Here is an 18002-nt window from a genome sequence, read left to right as displayed (position 1 = left end):
AGGCCAGTCTGCAGGTGTTGGCTGTAGTGTCAGGGGAAAAGCTTCTGTTTCGAGCATTTTGGGGATCATGGCTGTTTGCTCTGTGCTTATTTCTTGTTAAACAGAGCAGACCCAGAAATTAACCTGCACAGATACCCTGTCGTCTTTGGGCTCTTTTCCATTGTTGTTTTTATTGAGTAAAATCAGGAGAGAAAGAGAAGAGTCGCTTCTCTTCAAATGTAGGCTCAGCTTATAGCCTGAGCAATTTGATCACATGAATTTCCATTTACATGAGACATTTCATATTCTAAGTCAAGGAGGGAGTGGTAAAAAAGTTAAGATTTTTTTCATTGCACAGCATGTAAGTGATGTTTATAAAACTTAGTGTGAAAACTTTGAAGGTTTCTAATAGGTTATGCAGAGACATTTTAATAATATGCAGAGAATGTTTTACTTATTTTCATTTCTTTCATATTTGACTCCTCAGCCCTGTTGCTGATGCTGAGAGCTGTTTATAATTAGTTTTATTAATGCCTACACATTTGAGTGTCTGACATTTGAGTGCCTGAGTGTCTTTGGCAAAAAAAAAAAAAAATCCATTCTCTAGAAACGTAACCAGGAAGTTGGGTTGACTCCCTTTTAAAGCACTGAGTTGGGCTTACTCGTGTGTTCGTCAGTTGGGCGGTAAGCACAGTCAGTGGACATAGGCGGGTGAGATCGTCTTTCTTTTTTCTCTTTTCTGACACGAATAGGTTTATTGATGTGAAGATGATAGAAGTTACTAGAAAAAGCCAGTCATTTGGGTCTGTTCCCGTTCTGGCCATGTTCATGGCGTGACCTTCCTACACAGTGTTTTGAGCGGACACACTCAGGGGCAGCACCAGAGGCTGAGACAGAAACGAGGACTCGCCCTTGGCCGGGGGGAAGGACGCGGGGCGCCCCGGCCTCGTGACAGGAACCCTGGTGCTTTCATGCTGTGGGAAGGCCGCTTCTGAGCCTGGCCTCTGTGCAAAGTGCGGCTTTGATGTCTGGTGTCCGTTTCGGCTACTTAGACCCCTAGGGAATTTCTGTCTGAATTCTCGTCCTGTTTAAAAGCAGGGACTGTCTGCGCTGTACCCCACAGTAGACGTAAGCCAGCATGCCATCCCCAGCACACGGTCGCGTTGTCGCACCACTGGCAGGGAGAGGACCTGTGTGCCATGTATGGAGTGCTGTCTGTGCTCCCGCAGCGGGTTAGAAGCACTCCAGGGAGAGGTGAAGGTCACAGCATGAGGTCCAGCCCTCCGGGAGCTAGCCGGCCCCTGAGTATGCTCATAGGCACGGACCGGGAAAGCTCGAGCACGTGCTGAGCCAAAAGACGTCAAGAGGAATGGAAGCGGATCTCAGCAGAGTCTTTCTAGAGCAGAGGCCGCTGGTCTGTCCTTGGAAGGCTGAGCCAGGGCTGAGCCTCCACTCTGGTCCCACGTCAGCCATACCAGAGCCTCCTCAAGAGATGGCCCCCAAAGGAGTGCAGGGAAAGGGAGCCAGAGGCAGAGAGCGCGGGACCCGAGCCTGCATCTGAATGTGCCAGGAAGGCGAGCACAAACGCATCAGCCCGCCCAGGCTGTGCCCAGCCGATGCCCATGCTGCTGGCCTGGGGGCACACGCCACACGACACCTTGGCTGGACGCCTGAGAATGTGGGGGCTTGGGCTTCCTTCTGTGGCTACTGGAAGCCATTGAAGGTTCTGGAGTGAGAGCAAGAGCTGTCCGGAGCAGAGTGGCGGAGTCGCGGTGATCTGGCAGGAGCTAGATAGACCAGCAGAGGGAGAGGTCAGGACATGGCCTTCCCTAGGCTTGGCAGAGACAGGAAGTGGCAGGGTCAGAGCAAAGTTGCTTTTGTGTTTGTAGAGTGGTACTTTTTCTTTGTTTCTTTTGGATTGAGTAAGAAGGATGCTGGCGCTCACCTCTCCTCTAGCAGAGACCCCTCACCCCCCACCCGCACCTCCTCTGCTGGCCTGGACCTGCTCCCCTCCTTGAATTCCGGGGGCTGTCTGCATAGGGCCAGTCCCGTGCACTCGGGCTCCCTGAGAACCATTTGCCGCATTGTGCAGCTCACCGTTTCTCTGGAATCCAGGTCTTTCCCAGTCCAGGCCCCCTGATGCTTTTTTGTGAGATGCTTCCACACAGCCCTGTTGACTTTTCTCCCCCCAGGAACCTTCCCCGACCCCAGTGTTGCCTGAAAGCCCTCACGCCCCGTGCACGGGCCCATCACGGTGTGCACCCAGAGCCGGGGCCCCTGGCCTCCCCGCCGATAGGTCTGGTCCCGTCAGGCTGATGGAGCTCGTGGTGACTAGGCACAGACTGTGTTTGTCTCGTGCGGCAGTGCCTCTTGGCTTCTCGTTACGGAAATTACCCAGCACTCATGGGACTTTTCTTTTGGGTGGGGGAGGGGATTTTGTTCTTTATGACAATGATGGACATTTTACTGAAGCATTTATTTTCATATTTCCTTTTTTAAAAGGATTTCTGATGTCTAGATTTGTTCTTAATTTTCAATGATAGCCTAGCATTTTTCATATCTGTGATCTAAATCCTGTCCTTCCAACATCCCCTCAGAGACTACCTAGCATATAAAATTATTTTTAAAATTAACATAAACTTTGATTAATCTTGCTGTGTAATTTGTGGGAAAGGCATTAAGAGAACCGTCATTAAGGTGAATAATTTTATCTGGAGTACCAGAAAATATTCATGGTCAGTACTGTGGTTTTTCAGTATTTATATGAAAGGAATATTAAGCACGGAAGAGAGATTACGTTTTGGAAGAGGGACAGCAGCATGGGGGAGTGCACGGAAGCCGGCGGGCTGCAAAAGGAATGGACCTGCTGTCTGCAGGTTTCTCCAGGTCATCTAGAAAGAGTTGGGGCAGAATGCACACACGGCGCTTGTGGTCTTCTATAGGTCATGGTCCACTTTCCTCTTGTCTTCTTAGTGGCTTCTTCATTTTTAAATGTTCTATATTTTCTTTTCTTTAAGATTTATTTATTTGAGATAGAGCAAGAAACAGAGAGTGCACAAGCAGGGGGCAGAGGCAGAGGGAGAAGCAAACTCCCCGCTGAGCAGGGAGCCCGACGCGGGGCTCGATCTCAGGACCCCAGGATCATGACCTGAACCGAAGGCAGACACTTCATCGACTAAGCCCCCCAGGCGCCCAGTATTCCATGTTTTCTACAGTAAGCGTGCACCGTAAGGATTACAAATGTCAGTAGACCTTTGAATAGAAAGGATTTCTTCCGTGTACACTGGGATGACCGTTGTCCGGGGTGCCTGTGGTCTGAACCCCATTTCTGGTAGTCCTGGGATTGTGGGGCTCGATGCACAGTGTGTGGCGTTGTTGGTCTTTGTTTCGAGCACCCCTGCCCATGCCACCCTGCACAGAAGCAGGACCTCGAGTGCCTCCGGGACAAGCTGCACAGGCCTTCGTGGCTCCGGTGAGCTGCGTGCCCACCTGCCCATCCTGGCTCGTTCCAAGGCCAGAACTGTCCCTGCCACACAGCCGTCCCGACAAAAGCCCACGTCCAGTGTGAGGGAGTGATTCCGGGGTGGCTCAGCGCGTGCCCGTGGTGCACTCACTCGGTGCTCGCGGCTCTGCTCGGGGGGCCAGGGTGGGACAGCCAGGAACCGGAGGTGGTGGGGTGGTTTCAGCTGGGCCCTGGGGCTGGGGCATTGTGTTCCTCTGTCCTGCCATCTCGTGTGGCCTGTGTACTCGCGGCCCCATCATCTCGAGCAACTGGGTGATTTAAAGCCACCCGAGGGGTGCCAGGGTGACATGCTCTGTTGGCGAAGCGTCCACCTTCGGCTCAGGTCATGATCTCAGGGTCCTGGGATGGAGCCCCGTGTCGGGCTCCCTGCTCAGCGGGGAGCCTGCTTGTGCTCGTTCACTCCCTCTCTCCGTCAAATAAAAAAGTGAAATCTTAAAAATAAATAAATAAATAAAGCCACCTGAGTGTGTGTGTGAAAAGAAACCCCACAATCCAGCGAAAAGGAGGATCTTAAACCTGCTTGCAGTTCTGTTGCCGCTGGGTCTGGTTGAAGCGGAGCCAGAGGCGCAGTGACTGTGTGTGCACACTGGGTGGCGCCAGAGCGCTCGGTCCCCAGAGCCTTCCTGTCCAGCATCCGCCCAGGGTTGGGATTGATGCACACACCGGTGCCCAAGGTCCTCCTTTCTCTTATCAACAAGTTTGAGCCAGGGGAGGGGCTGACAAGCAGGAAGGAGCTGGAACCTTGCCTAATACGTTCATTATGCCCTAGGAAGTTCAGAGGACCTGCTGCAAGCGCCTTTGTTTTAGGAAAACATCACTGTTCCCAATATCCATGAGATCCTTGTTTATAGCTTATAGGTGTAACCTCATCACCGTGTTATCATTTGTTCTTTTTAATTTTTTTAAAGATTTTGTGTATTTATTTGACAGAGAGATCACAAGTAGACAGAGCAGCAGGCGGTGGGTGGGTGGAGGGGGAGTAGGCTCCCTGCTGAGCAGAGAGCCCGATGCAGAGCTCAATCCCAGGACCCTAAGACCATAATCTGAGCCGAAGGCAGAGGCTTTAACCCAGTGAGCCACCCAGGCGCCCCTCATTTGTTCTTTTTCAAAAAAAACTTTTTGGAAGCCTGGGTGGCTCAGTGGGTTAAAGCCTCTGCCTTCGGCTCGGGTCATGATCCCGGGGTCCTGGGATCGAGCCTCACATTGGGCTCTCTGCTCAGCTGGGAGACTGCTTCCCTTCCTCTCTCTCTCTACCTGCCTCTCTACCTGGTTGTGATCTCTGTCAAATAAATAAAATCTTTTTTAAAAAATTTTTTAACATTTTATTTGCACGTGAGAGAGAACAAGCACGAGCAGGGGGAAGGGGCAGAGGCAGAGGGAGAAGCAGGCTCCCCGCTCAACAAGGAGCCCAATGCAGGACTTGATCCCAGGACCCTGAGAATCATGACCTGAGCTGAAGGCAGATGCTTAACCAACTGAGCCACCCAGGTGCCCCTGTTACTTTTTTTTTAAAGCCCTTAATTCATACTACAACTGTTGACTGTGTCTTCTTGAAATAGATTTGCATCTGTGTGGATTATCCTTTTAAAAAAGAGGAAACATGCTTACGCTTGGAACGCTGCTACCCCAGTAAGCCAGCCCGTACCCCAGTCTTGCCAGTTGCAGGGTTGGAAGATGTTGCCAGAAAGGACGAGGCATTTTCCTTTCCTAGCCTCCTTTTTTTATTTGTCTGACTTTGCCTCCACTCTCCATTCTAGTTTCTTTCCTTCATTAATTAACTATAAAAGAAGATGAAAGAAATTGTGGATATGGTAGCACAAAAAAAGACATCTGAAAATGAAATTCACATGGCCAGAACCTTTCTTACAAGGATTCTGAGGAACTCTATGAGGTACAGTTTGGTTTTCAGTCCCTTTACTTCTGCGGTGTGATGAATTTGTCTCTTCTGTGGTTTTGTTCATGGGGAAACTCCTGAAGTCAACACATTCCACATGTCCGTACCCAGAGAGGCACATTTTGAGGTCTTTTCTGTGTTCTTGAAGGGGATGTAGGCTGTCCAGAGCAAGCAAGTTCTTTTTTTTTTTTTTTTAAGATTTTATTTATTTATTTGACAGAGATCATAAGTAGGCATAGAGGCAGGCTGAGCAGGGAGTCCGATGTGGGGCTTGATCCCAGGACCCTGGGATCATGACCCGAGCTGAAGGCAGAAGCTTTAACCCACTGAACCACCCAGGCGCCCCGAGCGAGCAAGTTCTGTGCCACACAGGAGAAGCGGAGAGTGGGAGCACCAGGTTGGTGGGCCGCCTGCTCACGCCGCAGCCTTCTCTCGGAGGCTGTCAGGTTTTCACGGCAGCCCTGCGGACTTCTGACTCCAGTTCCTTTCCCACACCCAGGCAGTGCAGCCAAAACACCAGTGCGCCCGCCGCGGGGCGGTGGGGACCGTGGGGTGGGAGCCCGGGCAGGGTGGGTTGCCGCCTGTAGGTCTAGGACCTCACGTTCCCGGAATGGGGACCCTTAGCCGACTTCGCAGATGCTCCGAGGGGCCCAGGGGAGTGAACACACGTCCGCAGGTCTTTGTTCACGTAAGTAAGTGTCTGTGTTTCCTGGGTCAAGTGAGTAAGTCGCGGCAGCCTAAACTCCACGCGACCCGGCGGAGCTGGGCACTGTCGGAGCTTCTCTCCGGTGCGGTCCGTGTTCCGCAGGGAGGCCGAGGGTCGTGCGCACAGCGGTGCGGAAGCAGAGACGGAAGAGTCTGTCTGCGGTCGTGCTGGTGGCCCAGGGGATGGCAAGATTGATTTACTGCTGTGAATAGATGTTGGAGAATAAGGGTTAATTCACATTTGGAAGCTTGAGATTGTCTCTGCATTAGCGTGAAGTTCTGTATTAAGAAACATTTCACACACCTTGTTCATGTCCAGATCCAGTGGGAAGCACCTGGAGGCGATGCTCTGAACCGGGCGGAAGTCACTGTGACTTCTTTCCACGTCGCACTTCTGTCTTGGCACAGAGTTGTCCTTTGTTCAGAGTCCCTGAGCCGTTTTATGTTCTTTTTCAGGAAGAATGAGGTGAGCTGGAGGCCTCACTCCTGGCATGCCACCAAGTTCTCCGACAGCCACCCCGAGACGGCAGCAGCGCCGTTCCCCACCGCCAGCGCCTGCCCTTCTTGGCACGGCCGACACCACACCAGGTAGGCACGCGTTTCCCACCGGGATGGGTGGTGTCCGTCGCTTCCCAGCCTTGCCACGAGAGCACCTCTCTCCACTTCAGAACGGTTTCATGTTTCTGATGAGGAAAAGCCACTAGCACACCATTACTGGTAGAACTTTCCAAGTTTTTCAGAGTAGCGAGGTGTCCAACCTTTGGGAACAAAAACTGAAATATCAAGAGCAAGGATGAGTACATGTGCGTCCTCCTTACGGTGCTCAGTCCGTCAGCAGCCTGGGAACTGGGCTTCTTGCCTGAACGCCGTTGGGCCAGCTGCCGACCTGACTGGGACAGCTACCATGCCACCCACTTGCCCACAGCCACCGCCATTCTTTGGAGATTTTTGTGCCTAGATTGGAAGACAGGCGCTACCTACCGGTTCAGCAAGTGTAGCTCACCGAGGCTCCCAACAGTTCTGGGAAGCATCAGCACCCTGTCCCCAACGCCCAGGCTCTCCTGTCGCTGGGGACAGAGGAAACCAGGGCTTCACAGCCCACACGCCAGGCTGGCAGCCAGCCTTGAGGGCCCAGTGGTGGTTCCCACTAAGTGTGAGACCAAGATGGTGGGAGCTGTAGGTCAGCAAAAGGAGGGGGCGTTCTAGTCGACGCGGCGTCCACATATCAGGTGCAGAAGTGCTGCTGGATGAGGTATGCGTGTGACAGCCCCACAGCGGTGTTGGCTTGAGGAAACTCCAGCTAGGCACACGTCCTCTTGGGTCAGCCCCCAGCGTCGTCACAAGTCTCGTATTAAAAGGATGACGGTGACAAGTATTGTGGGTTTGGGTATGTGTGAGTGCACGTATGAGTGTGTATGTCTGTGTGTGTAGGTGTATCTGTGCATACCTAGGATGTGTGCACATGTGTGCATGCGTGTGTGTGTGTTTGCGAGTGTGCGTACATATCTATTCTGTAAGTGCATTTGTGCCTGTGTTTGTGGAGGTCATGTAACCACCTCAAAATCAACATATTTTTTAAAGATTTTATTTATTTGACAGATCAAAAGTAGGCAGAGAGGCAGGCAGAAAGAGAGGGGGAAGCAGACTCCCCGCTGAGCAGAGAGCCCGATGTGGGGCTTGATCCCAAGACCTTGGGATCATGACCTGAGCCGAAGACAGAGGCTTAACCCACTGAGCCACCCAGGCGCCCCAAAATCAATTTTTTAAAAAAAGATTTATCTATTTGGGAGCGAGAGAGTGAGCGAAAGTGTGCACACGTGCACAAGTTGGGGGCAGAAGGAGAGCGAGAATGTCAAGCAGTCTCCATGTGGCACACACACTTGGGGCCCGATCCCAGGATCTGAGATCATGACCTGAGTGAAACCAAAAGCCGGACGCTTAATCGACTGAGCCACCCAGGCGCCCCTCGGGATCTATTTTTGATTTTTAGCAAACACTGGTTTGCTGTAAAATCATGCAGTGCTTTTATGAGGGAAGACATCGCAAATACATTATCTACTCAAAGTGACGAGAGACCGTGGTGTTTGCAGTCCAGGGTGTTTTTGAGAAACCATGGGTTCTCAGCTGCGTACTAAAGTTCAGTGGAAGGTGGGCCTCGCCTTTCGTTACTGAGGTGACGTAATGTAATAGGATGTCCATTCAGCCCCTTTGGTGGTTTGTTTTTTTTTTTAAAGATTTTATTTATTTGACAGAGATCACAAGTAGGCAGAGAGGCAGGCAGAGAGGGAGAGAGGAGGAAGCAAGACTCACCGCTGAGCAGAGAGCCAGATGTGAGGCTCGATCCCAGGACCTTGGATCATGACCTGAGCTGAACATAGAGGCTTTAACCCACTGAGCCACCCAGGCGCCCATCTTTGGTGGTTTCTTGATTAAAGACGCACATATGCTGCCCACATTTGTGTGGAAGCGGTGCTGAGCCTTGTTCCTATCTGCCAAGATTGAAGTCCGCATGGGGAGAGCACCCTCAGGGCACTGGGGGAGGACAGAGTGGACGGTGCTCCGTGTCTGAGGAGCACCTGCTGCATCCATCTAGGGAAGGGTGTAAAACCCCCACAGTCCCCTCCCTTCAGGAAAACCTCCCTGTCCCGGGGAGCCATGAGACCTTCAGGGCATGTAGGTATAATCCCTCTCATTGTGTTTTATTTGTCTTGTTGCTGTTGTTGTTAAGAGTCATTTAGCTGGTTCAGTCTGCTGGCTGGGTTGACACGGCTTGCTTTCTTATCCTGGTTCTCCCCAGACCTAAAGTAGCAACAGTTGTGGGCAGTAGGTTTTGTTTTTTGTTTTTCTGTCCTCGAAGCCTGAAGATTCCAGCTCTGTTGAGCTTTCATGAAAGTGTTTTCAAGGCTGGATAAAGAGCTCGCCGTGGAGGGCCGTTAGGCTCCCCTGTCCTGTGACGGCCTGGTAGATCGCAGACTTCCGTGATGAGCCATCACCCAGCTTGTAGCGTAAGCCTGGCTTTTGCATTTCCTCCTCCTAGACCCCGTGCTAGTTGCAAACCGGAGTGTTTGGTGTCCGGGTACAGCTCCGATGAACTCTGCCAGGCGTCATGAGGCCCCGGGCCCCGCAGTGTCGTGTTTTCTGAAAACGCCTGTCGCTGGAGTTCCCAGTCACGTGTTGCCTTCACTGACAGGTGAAAGGAGTTGATGGTACTTGAATGCTTAGGTGTGGAAAAGTCACATTATCCCTGCACCTCCTGCATTTTTTAAAATTTATTTGTTATTGTTTAGATATTGTCAGAGGAAGAGTGAGTACAGCCGGGGGAGCGGCAGGCAGAGGGAGAAGCCAGCGGCGGCTCCTCACGGAGCAGGGAGCCCCATGTGGGGCTCAGTCCCAGGACCCCGGGATTATGACCTGAGCCGAAGGTAGACGCTTCACCGAATGAGCCGCCCCAGGCGCCCCTGGATGTCCCCTTTCAATGTGAAAGCTGTTGTCCCTTCCGTCGGTTCTTCTGTGTTAATCATCCGAACAAAAATCCTTTCATACGCACAGCCTGGGGGTCCACAGACCTGCTCTAGAAAGGGTCATGTAGGAAGTATTTTAGGTTCCGTGGGCCCGTGTCTGTAGCCAGTTCCCCAGCTCAGAAGCAGTCGCAAACGGTGTGTACACGGACGGACCCTACTGGGTTTTTTTTGTTTTGTTTTGTTTTGTTTTTTAGATTTTATTCATTTATTTGACAGAGAGGTCACAAGTAGGCAGAGGCAGGCAGAGAGAGAAGGGAAAGCAGGCTCCCCGCTGAGCAGAGAGCCCGATGCGGGGCTCGATCCCAGGACCCTGAGATCATGACCCGAGCCGAAGGCAGAGGCTTAACCCACTGAGCCACCCAGGCGCCCCCCCTACCGGGTTCTAATCACACTTTATCTGTCAGCAGTGACATTTGAATTTCTTGTCATTCTCATGAGTCCCAAAATGGTCTTTTGATCCATGTGCCCCAACCCTTTAACTGCCTAACACCCGTGCTCACGGGCTCTGGTCTGCCAGCTGCCGTACTTCGTGACGGAGGATGAAAGCGCTCCCGTAGGCAGAGTCTCCCCACTGCTGACCGCTGTGTTTCGGCGACCCTGAGGGCAGGAGTGTGCACAGCTAGCACGTGAAGGCATGTGTTTGGGGAAAGAGCATCGAGCGGGTCGGGCTGGGTCTTTTCAGCCTGTTGTCAGAGTTACTCTTTAAAATGCTGTGCTGGTGCCTCTCGCTCTCTCACTCCTGCCTCTCTGCCTACTTGGGGTCTCTCTCTATTAAATTAAGGGGAAAAAAAATCCAAAAAGGGGTGCCTGCGTGGCTCAGCGAGTTAAGCCTGGGCCTTTAGCTCGGGTCATGGTCTCACGGTCCTGGCATTGAGCCCTGCCCGGGGCTCTCTGCTCAGCGGGGAGCCCGCCTCTCCCTCTCTCGTTCCTGGGTGCCCGGGTGGTTCGGTCGGTGAGGCGTCTGCCTTTGGCTCAGGTCACGGTCCCGGGACCGAGTCTCACATCAGGCTGTGTGCTCAGCGGGGAGTCTCCTTCTCCCTGTCCCTTGGCCTGCCGCTCCCCCTGCTTGTGCTCTCTCGCGCGCTCTCTTTTTCTGTCAAGTGAATAAAATCTTTTTAAAATAAATTTTAAAAAAGTAATGCTGTGGTGAGGTCCGCCGTCAGGTCCCGTGACCCTGTTCTGGGCAGAGTTCTGGGCGTCTGGATGTGTCGTGCGGGCCAGCGGCATTCAGTGCGCGGTGGCGCTCATCTGTCGCTGCTTGTGGACTCTAAATCAGACTCTTCCCTGTGCGCCTTCCCTCCTAGCTCCTCGTCTCACGACCTGTCGGGCCCGTGGGAGCAGTCGAACCTGCGGCGAACCTCGGACCACTTCAGCTGGCTCGGGAGCGTCGACAGCCTGGACCAGCCTTCCCAGCACGACCCGGCCGGACGCCTCTCCGCGGCCAAGTCCAGCAGCAGCATCGACCACCTGGGCGGCCAGAGCAAGCGGGACTCGGCCTACGGCTCCTTCTCCACCAGCTCCAGCACGCCTGACCACACCCTGCCCAAGGCCGACGCCTCCTCCGCAGAGAACATCATCTACAAAGTGGGCCTGTGGGAGGCCTCCAAGCTGGGCGGCAGCCGGCAGGGCCAGGCTGCCAGTGATGCTGCGGGCCTGGAGGAGAGGCTCGGGTACTTCCCAGCCCGGGCCCCCTGTGACAGCCGCAAAAGCCCCAGGCCGGAGGACAGTCCTGAGGCCAAGCTGGCCACCGCCGGGAGGTCAAATTTTGGGCCCGTCTGGTATGTCCCTGAGAAGAAAAAAGCACCTTCGTCCCCTCCTCCGCCCCCTCCGCCTGTCCGCAGTGACAGCTTCGCGGCCACCAAGAGCCACGAGAAGACCCAGGGCCCTCCATTCTCAGAGGCGGCCAACGTGCAGCACTTCCTGGGCCTGACCCGGGCCCAGCCCTGCGGCGACTGGAGAACAGAAGCTGCCGATCAGTGGAGGCCGGTGCATCCCAGTGGCGGGAGAGCCGTCGGGAGTTCGGGCTGCGCGCCGGACGTCCCCCTGGACGGGGCGGTGCTGCCCTCCGACCACGGGGCTGGCAGCCTCCCAGGGGCTCCCGGCCGGCTGCAAGCCTCCCTGTCCAGCACGGATGTGCGCTTCCTGCCGTCTTCCCACAGCTGCCAGCACCCACGCCAGTACAGTGACGACAGCCCCTTCTCCCGCGAGGGCCCCAGGACCGCCACGTCGCTGAGGGAACAGCCCCGCCTGGCCATCCCCGGGGGCCGCCAGGAGCCGCCTGCTGGCCGTTTCCGGGACGACAGCCCCCCTCAGGTCAGGTGGCCCGGTGCCACCAACCAGAAGGGGGATGGCGGCGGGCAGAGCCGCTACTACTGTGTCACCAGCAGACAGTGCCCGCAGGGGGGCACGCAGGCAGCGTGGCTGCACGAGGAGGCCTCACAGCCTGGCGTGGCCCCAGGCGCCCCCGAGTACCCTGCCCTCCACCCGACGGGCCAGAGGCCCCAGTGCTCCCTGCTGCAGCCCCAGGTGGCCGCAGGCCCCCCCGAGAGAGACGGGAGCGATCCGGGGGACCGAGGGGCAGAGGGCCGCTCCGCAGCACGTGAGGACGCGCGGGAAACCAGGCCCGTGGCAAAGGCCGGCACGAGGGGCTCTGCAGACGGCTTCGCGTGGGCCGACGGCGAGAGCAGCCAGATCTCCCGTCAGAAGACCCCCATGCTGCACTCGCTGACGCGGGAGGGGACGCGGCGGCCCGAGAACGGGCAGGAAGCCCACGTGGAGAGGCCGCCCCCGACAGATGTCCCAGGGGGCAAACCGACGCGGCGGAGTGACCGGTTCGCCACCACCCTGAGGAATGAGATCCAGATGCGACGGGCCAGACTGCAGCAGAGCAAGGGCACGGCGGCGCTGACCGGGGTGGGGGGCGCGGCGGGGGAGGCCGCCGGCTGGGGGGCGCCGCCCGGGGCTGCCGCCAGCGCCACCCCAACAGGGTCCTTCACGGGCACCTACAGAGACCACGTGAAGGAGGCCCAGGCCCGGGTGCTCAGGGCCACTTCGTTCAAGCGCCGTGACTTGGAGCCCAGCCCAGCCGATCCTTACGCAGGGTCACCGGAGCACCGGGCTGAGGACCACAGGGCCAGTCCAGACCCGGCCTCCCGCGTCTGGGAGGGGGGCCCGGCCAAGCCGTCCCCGTCGGGAGCATGCGGGCTGCACGTTCCCCGCATCGGAGGCCGCAAGCGGTTCACGCTGGAGCAGAAGCTGAAATCCTACTCCGAACCAGAGAAGATGAACGAGGTGGGGCTCTCGGGGCACGAGCGCCCTCAGCAGCACCCCACGACGTCCGACGAGACGCTGGGCACGTTCGCCGACAGGTGGAAGTTCTTCGAGGAAACCAGCAGACCCGTCCACCAGAGGCCGGGGCCGAGCCCAGCACGCTGTGGTTTCCCAAAGGAGAGGCTGGAGAGGCCGCAGACAGCAGGCCGCGGGTACGAGGGTGCAGAGCCTTGGTTCCAGAAGCGGGCCCGCACTACCTCCTTTGGAGAGCACCCCAGTGGTCACGGAAACGTGGGGAAGGTCGGAAAACGGGAACCGCCCCAGAGACTTGGGACGTTTGCTGAGTATCAGGCCTCTTGGCGGGAACAGAGGACAGCTCTAGAAGGCAGGAGCTCCGGGCGGTACCACTCAGCCGACGACATCCTGGACGTAGGTCTGGAGCAACACGAGAGGCCGCAGTACGTTCATGGACGGTCCCGGTCTTCGCCGTCCACGGACCTCTACACACAGGTAAACCTGGGGCTGCAAGCAAGGGAGCTGTCCCCCGCCTGCCGTCCTAACCGCTCAGAAAGGAGGCCCCGAAATAGAAGGGCCCAAATCAGTGTGACGTGTGCCCAGCTGTTTGAGCACCTGTGTGCTGTAGCCCTTCCGGCGTGGCCCTGTTGGAAAGGGCCCTGGGGACAAATCGGGACATTCGTGACCCCTGAAGGGCCATCTTGGCATGCAACTCTCGAGTCCCCAGCCATCTCCTCCTCTGTCGCTACAGCTGTCTTTCCCCAGGATGACCGTGCCCCGGCCTTAACACCACACAGAGAATTTGGCGGGGGGGATGGGGGGGTGGGTGTGTGGCTAGAAAATGGCTGCTTCTCCTCTGAACTGGAAAGTGGTGCTTTGGGGAAAGGGGTGAGACAGTGTAGGGTGGCCTGTCTTCAAGACTTTGGGCCATTTACAATTTTTAGTGTTTGTTCTTTTTTCATTTTTTCAGGTTTTGATTTTTTTTTTCCAAATATTTTTAGAGATCGCTGCAGGGCCGATGTAAGTTAGCATGCAGTGCATTAAACCGTTGCAGTTTTCATCAGGTGAGAGTTCTGACAGTCAAGGGTGACGTTAAACTTGCTGGAAAAGCGGAGTACTTGGAGCCATAGTCAAAGTCCGTGCCACGCTCACCCTCCCTCTCTCTGCCTGTTCTGCCTCTTAAACCTGCCTCTGTGTGTTTCAGAGAAAAGGCTTACAGGGCGCGATTCAGTTTCTTTTCCCAAGAACGAGTCTCAGGCTCGGGACACCACAGTGTGTCTGTGTGTGTAAGGAGTGCCGCCTGTTTGTCCGTGGCGCCCCCGAGCTGACAGGCCTGCCGCCGCCGCCCGTGTGGCTCTCTGTCGTGGCTGGGTCCCAGCGTACGAGCTACGTGGCCTGACCTCGGAGCCTCCCATGCTTGCTCAGGCCGGAGAGAAGAGCCCCGGACTCTGACCAGTGCTAGGGCTTGAGGCTTTGCCGTAGCGAGCTGTCACCGGCTGTGTGCGGGCTGGTTTCTGTCTCGTTTCTGCTTGGGCTGGCTGTGTCGCGTGGCTCCACGGGCCTCCCTCCGGCCTCCCGCCCTCTGCCCAGGACAGACGTGGACTCATGGTCTGGTGCATTCGTTTTGACAGACCGGTTTGGAGAGCTGAGCGGGCCGGCCCCATGGCCGAGTGTCAGCCCGGGACGGCAGGCTGCGTCACTGCCTCCGTGGTCCGGGCCCGCAGGGCAAACCCACAATGAGGGGGTTGGTAATAACAGACGTCGTACAGAAGGCAGCTCGATGACTCGGTGTCTCACTGTGCTGCTCTTGGCAGGAAGCTGCCATCGGACCGCAGCAGCCCGTGGGGGACCCTGGTGAGCGCAGAGAACGTTCCTCCGCAGTCTGGGCCAAGGAGGGACAGCCCCGTCCGAGGTAGGTGAAGTTTGGGTGTGGGGTTGCGAAGAGGACGTGTCGGGGGTGGCCTTCTTTGTGGTGTCCGGGTGCCCGGTGAACGTGCCGGGGCGTGTTTGTTGCCAGAGCCGGAGCGGCCGCCAGCAGCTGTGGATTGCGGTGCACGCGGTGCGGGCGGCGCATCCTAGGCAGAGCCCGTGGGCCGGCACCGCTGCCGGGATTAGGCTCCCCGGGCCCGAACGCCATCGGGGCGTCCTCGGGGCGCAGAATGGCTGCTGGGTTTGCTGGACAGCGAGCTTCTTTATGTGGAGACGATGAGAACTCCGGTGTCGCGTGTGGGAATGGAACCCTTCCTGCAGATTGCGGGATCGGGGGTGTGCTGGGCCGCTCGGGCGACGTGTCCACATCGGAGTCGCCCGGATGGGTTGTCAGGAAGGAACAAGCCAGGTTTTCTCAACGGGGCTTCTTTTCAGCCTGAAAATAGAAACCAATTCCGTGGGACCCTCGGAGGGACAGAGCATCTCACGGGATGGCGGATGCCCGAGAGCAGGGCGCTTCCGGGCCATGTGCCATACGTAGTTCTAAAACGCGGCCAGTGTGGCTGTTCAGCTGTACTGAGGATGGATGGATACGTGGATGGGTACGTAGATGGACAGACAGACTGTCATCTCGCCCTTGACACGCGTGAGGAGGGAGGGAGGGAGGGGAAAAGGGTAGATTGCTCTAGGACCTGTGGGGTCACCTTATTTTAAAAGGGCTGATAGAAGCATGGAAATAAATGTACACAGTTGGGTCGGTGAATGCGGATTTTTCCGTGGCTTTGAAGAATGCCTGGTGATTGGTGTGATATTCAGAACCTCGTAAGGTTCAGGTGCAGAAATAACCAATTTAGATGTTTGCTTTTAAGGGCCTTCTATAATGGGCTTTTGTTTCGTTGGGCTGTAAACGTGAGTGCTGTTAGCTGTAAGCGAGAGTATCCAATCTTTACGTAGCTCCGCCGGGACAAGAGTGGCATTTTGTGTAGGAGGTCCCTGCAGTTCATGGTCTGCGTGGCTGAGACCAAGCCTCCCTGGCTAAGAATGAACGCCAGGCGAATAATGCACCTACAGCACGCAGCCGTTTCTGAGAAACACAATCAGCGCTTTATTCCCAGAGCTGCTGCATGAGTCTGCGCCCGGCCCCAGCTGTCCCCGTCTGTCCCAGCCCGCTGCCCGGCGCTGCCGCTGTCACGAGGGGGCTCAGAGCCCGCTCGCTTGTGCGGACCCCACGTGTGTCTGTGCACCTGCCCTGGGCACAGCCCTGCCTCCGTGGGGGCGTAGCCCCTGCTGTGAATGGAGGCCTCCCGGGCAACCAGCAGCAGCACCGTGGGTGCGTGCGTGTGCATGTGCGTGTGTGTGCGCGCGCGTGCTGTCAGCGGCACTGTCCGTAGTGAGAGGCTCACGAGCAGCAGCTGGGGGGACCACAGGCTTCCTGTATCCCAGCGCGTGCACAAGCACTCCGAGGAAATTGGTACCGGAGCCTTCTGCTTTCGTGCTGCACAGCTGGCGATTTGTAGAATTGCATGTGCGTGCAGAGGGTGGTGAGGCTCCTTGAAATTCCAGAACAGAAAGCCATTTTCCGCTTTTCTCGGAGAATGTTTGATTTCTCAGGTATCGGTAAGAAATCCTGTACTTAAAACATGAAATCTGGGAATAAAAGAAATGAAAATTCAGGTCAAGGACTGTCTCTTTGCCCACCGCAACCAAAATCCTGTAATGCAAACATTTAAAGACACCTTATGTTTTATGTAAATTTAAAACAATATAAACGTGTATTAAAAAAATAGGAATTACTGAGGCACCTAGTCAACTCAGTCAGTACAGTGTGTGACTCTTAATCTCCGGGTTGTGAGTTTGAGCCCCATGCTGGACACAGAGATTACTAAAAAATAAAATCTTAAAAAAAAAAAAAAAAAAAAAGGATTACTGATCTGATAACTGGTGCAGGATAGTGAATTTTTTTTTTTGAAAGATTTATTTATTTATTTGACAGAGATCACAAGTAGGCAGAGAGGCAGGCAGAGAGAGGGGGAAGCAGGCTCCCTGCTGAGCAGAGAGCCCGATGCGGGGCTCGATTCCAGGACCCTGAGATCATGACCTGAGCCAAAGGCAGAGGCTTTAACCCACGCAGCCACCCAGGTGCCCCAGTGAATGTTTTTAATTGTATTCTGCTGAGACAACAGAATAGCATGGAGATAAGAGTTACCTGTCCATTTACATCACATGGAGAACATTTTTGTGAGGTTCAAGATTCTGTCCTGTGTGAAGATATGGAGGACAAAGGTTCTGCTCCCAAAGGACCTCACCGTGTCGGAGGGAAGGCGAGACACCAGTACTTACCGTGGAAGTGATGACACATAATTAGAATTTTTGTAAAATAATTATGTGGTGCTTCAGAATCTTGGAGGAAAGATGGTGAGGTGACTTCTGCCTGAGTCATGGGGAAGACAGGTGGTTTCTGAGCTGAGAGAAGGCCAAAGCCAGGAGAGCAGATCCCACTGTGTTTGCTTACTGCTAGCTTTTTCTGTGGCAAGCAGCCCCTTTTACCCTCCCGCCCTGGCCTAACCCCCCAGCTTCTCCTGTTTTCTCACAGGTTTTGTACCAGCTCTCTGAGCTTAGTCATTATGACTGGTGGGAGTGTGCTTCCTGCCAATCCCCCCCACAAACTGGGGTACCTCATAAGCTGGATGGAGCAGCTTGCTCGGGCTGTCCTAACCAAATGCCACAGACTAGGCACCATCGACAATAGGAATTTATTTTCTCAGTCTTCTGGAGGCCAGAAGCCCAAGATCAAGGGGCAAAGGGTCAGCGGCTTTGGTTTCTTCCAGGGCTTCTCTTCACAACTGGCACATCGCCACCTCCTCCCCGTGTCCTCGTGTGGTCTTCCCTTGGTGTGTCTCTGCCCAGTCTCTTGTAAGGACATCATTGAGACTGGATGAGGATTCACCCTGATGACTTCATTTTACCTTACTTACCTCATTAATAACCCTGTCTCCAAATAGTCACATTCTGAGGTCCTGGGGGTTAGGACTTCATCTTAGAAATTTTGGGGGGATACAGTGACTCCATAACCCTGGGGGAAATCTCCTTTCTGCCTTATACCTTGGAACCAGTGTGTCAGCTGCCTCGGTGCTTTTGGAAAGTGTCATCCTGTCATTGAGCTGCT

At 55.2% G+C, this 18002-nt stretch overlaps 1 protein-coding gene across 1 annotated transcript in view; it reads left to right on the top strand.

The window, feature by feature from the left end:
• Positions 1–18002, top strand: part of SHROOM2 (shroom family member 2) — a 126895-nt gene that overhangs the window by 67119 nt on the left and 41774 nt on the right. Inside the window, exons 3-5 of the mRNA XM_032880223.1 lie at positions 6558–6689; positions 10927–13402; positions 14722–14819. Of these exons, the coding sequence (XP_032736114.1) occupies positions 6558–6689; positions 10927–13402; positions 14722–14819 (2706 nt within the window). The remainder of the gene's footprint in view (positions 1–6557; positions 6690–10926; positions 13403–14721; positions 14820–18002) is intronic.

Source organism: Lontra canadensis, unplaced genomic scaffold, assembly GCF_010015895.1.
Source record: "Lontra canadensis isolate GAN:19392208 unplaced genomic scaffold, GSC_riverotter_1.0 scaffold68, whole genome shotgun sequence".
Classification (NCBI taxonomy): domain Eukaryota; kingdom Metazoa; phylum Chordata; class Mammalia; order Carnivora; family Mustelidae; genus Lontra; species Lontra canadensis.
Note: the sequence above shows the minus strand (reverse complement) of the source record. Positions and strands in the feature narration are given on the sequence as shown.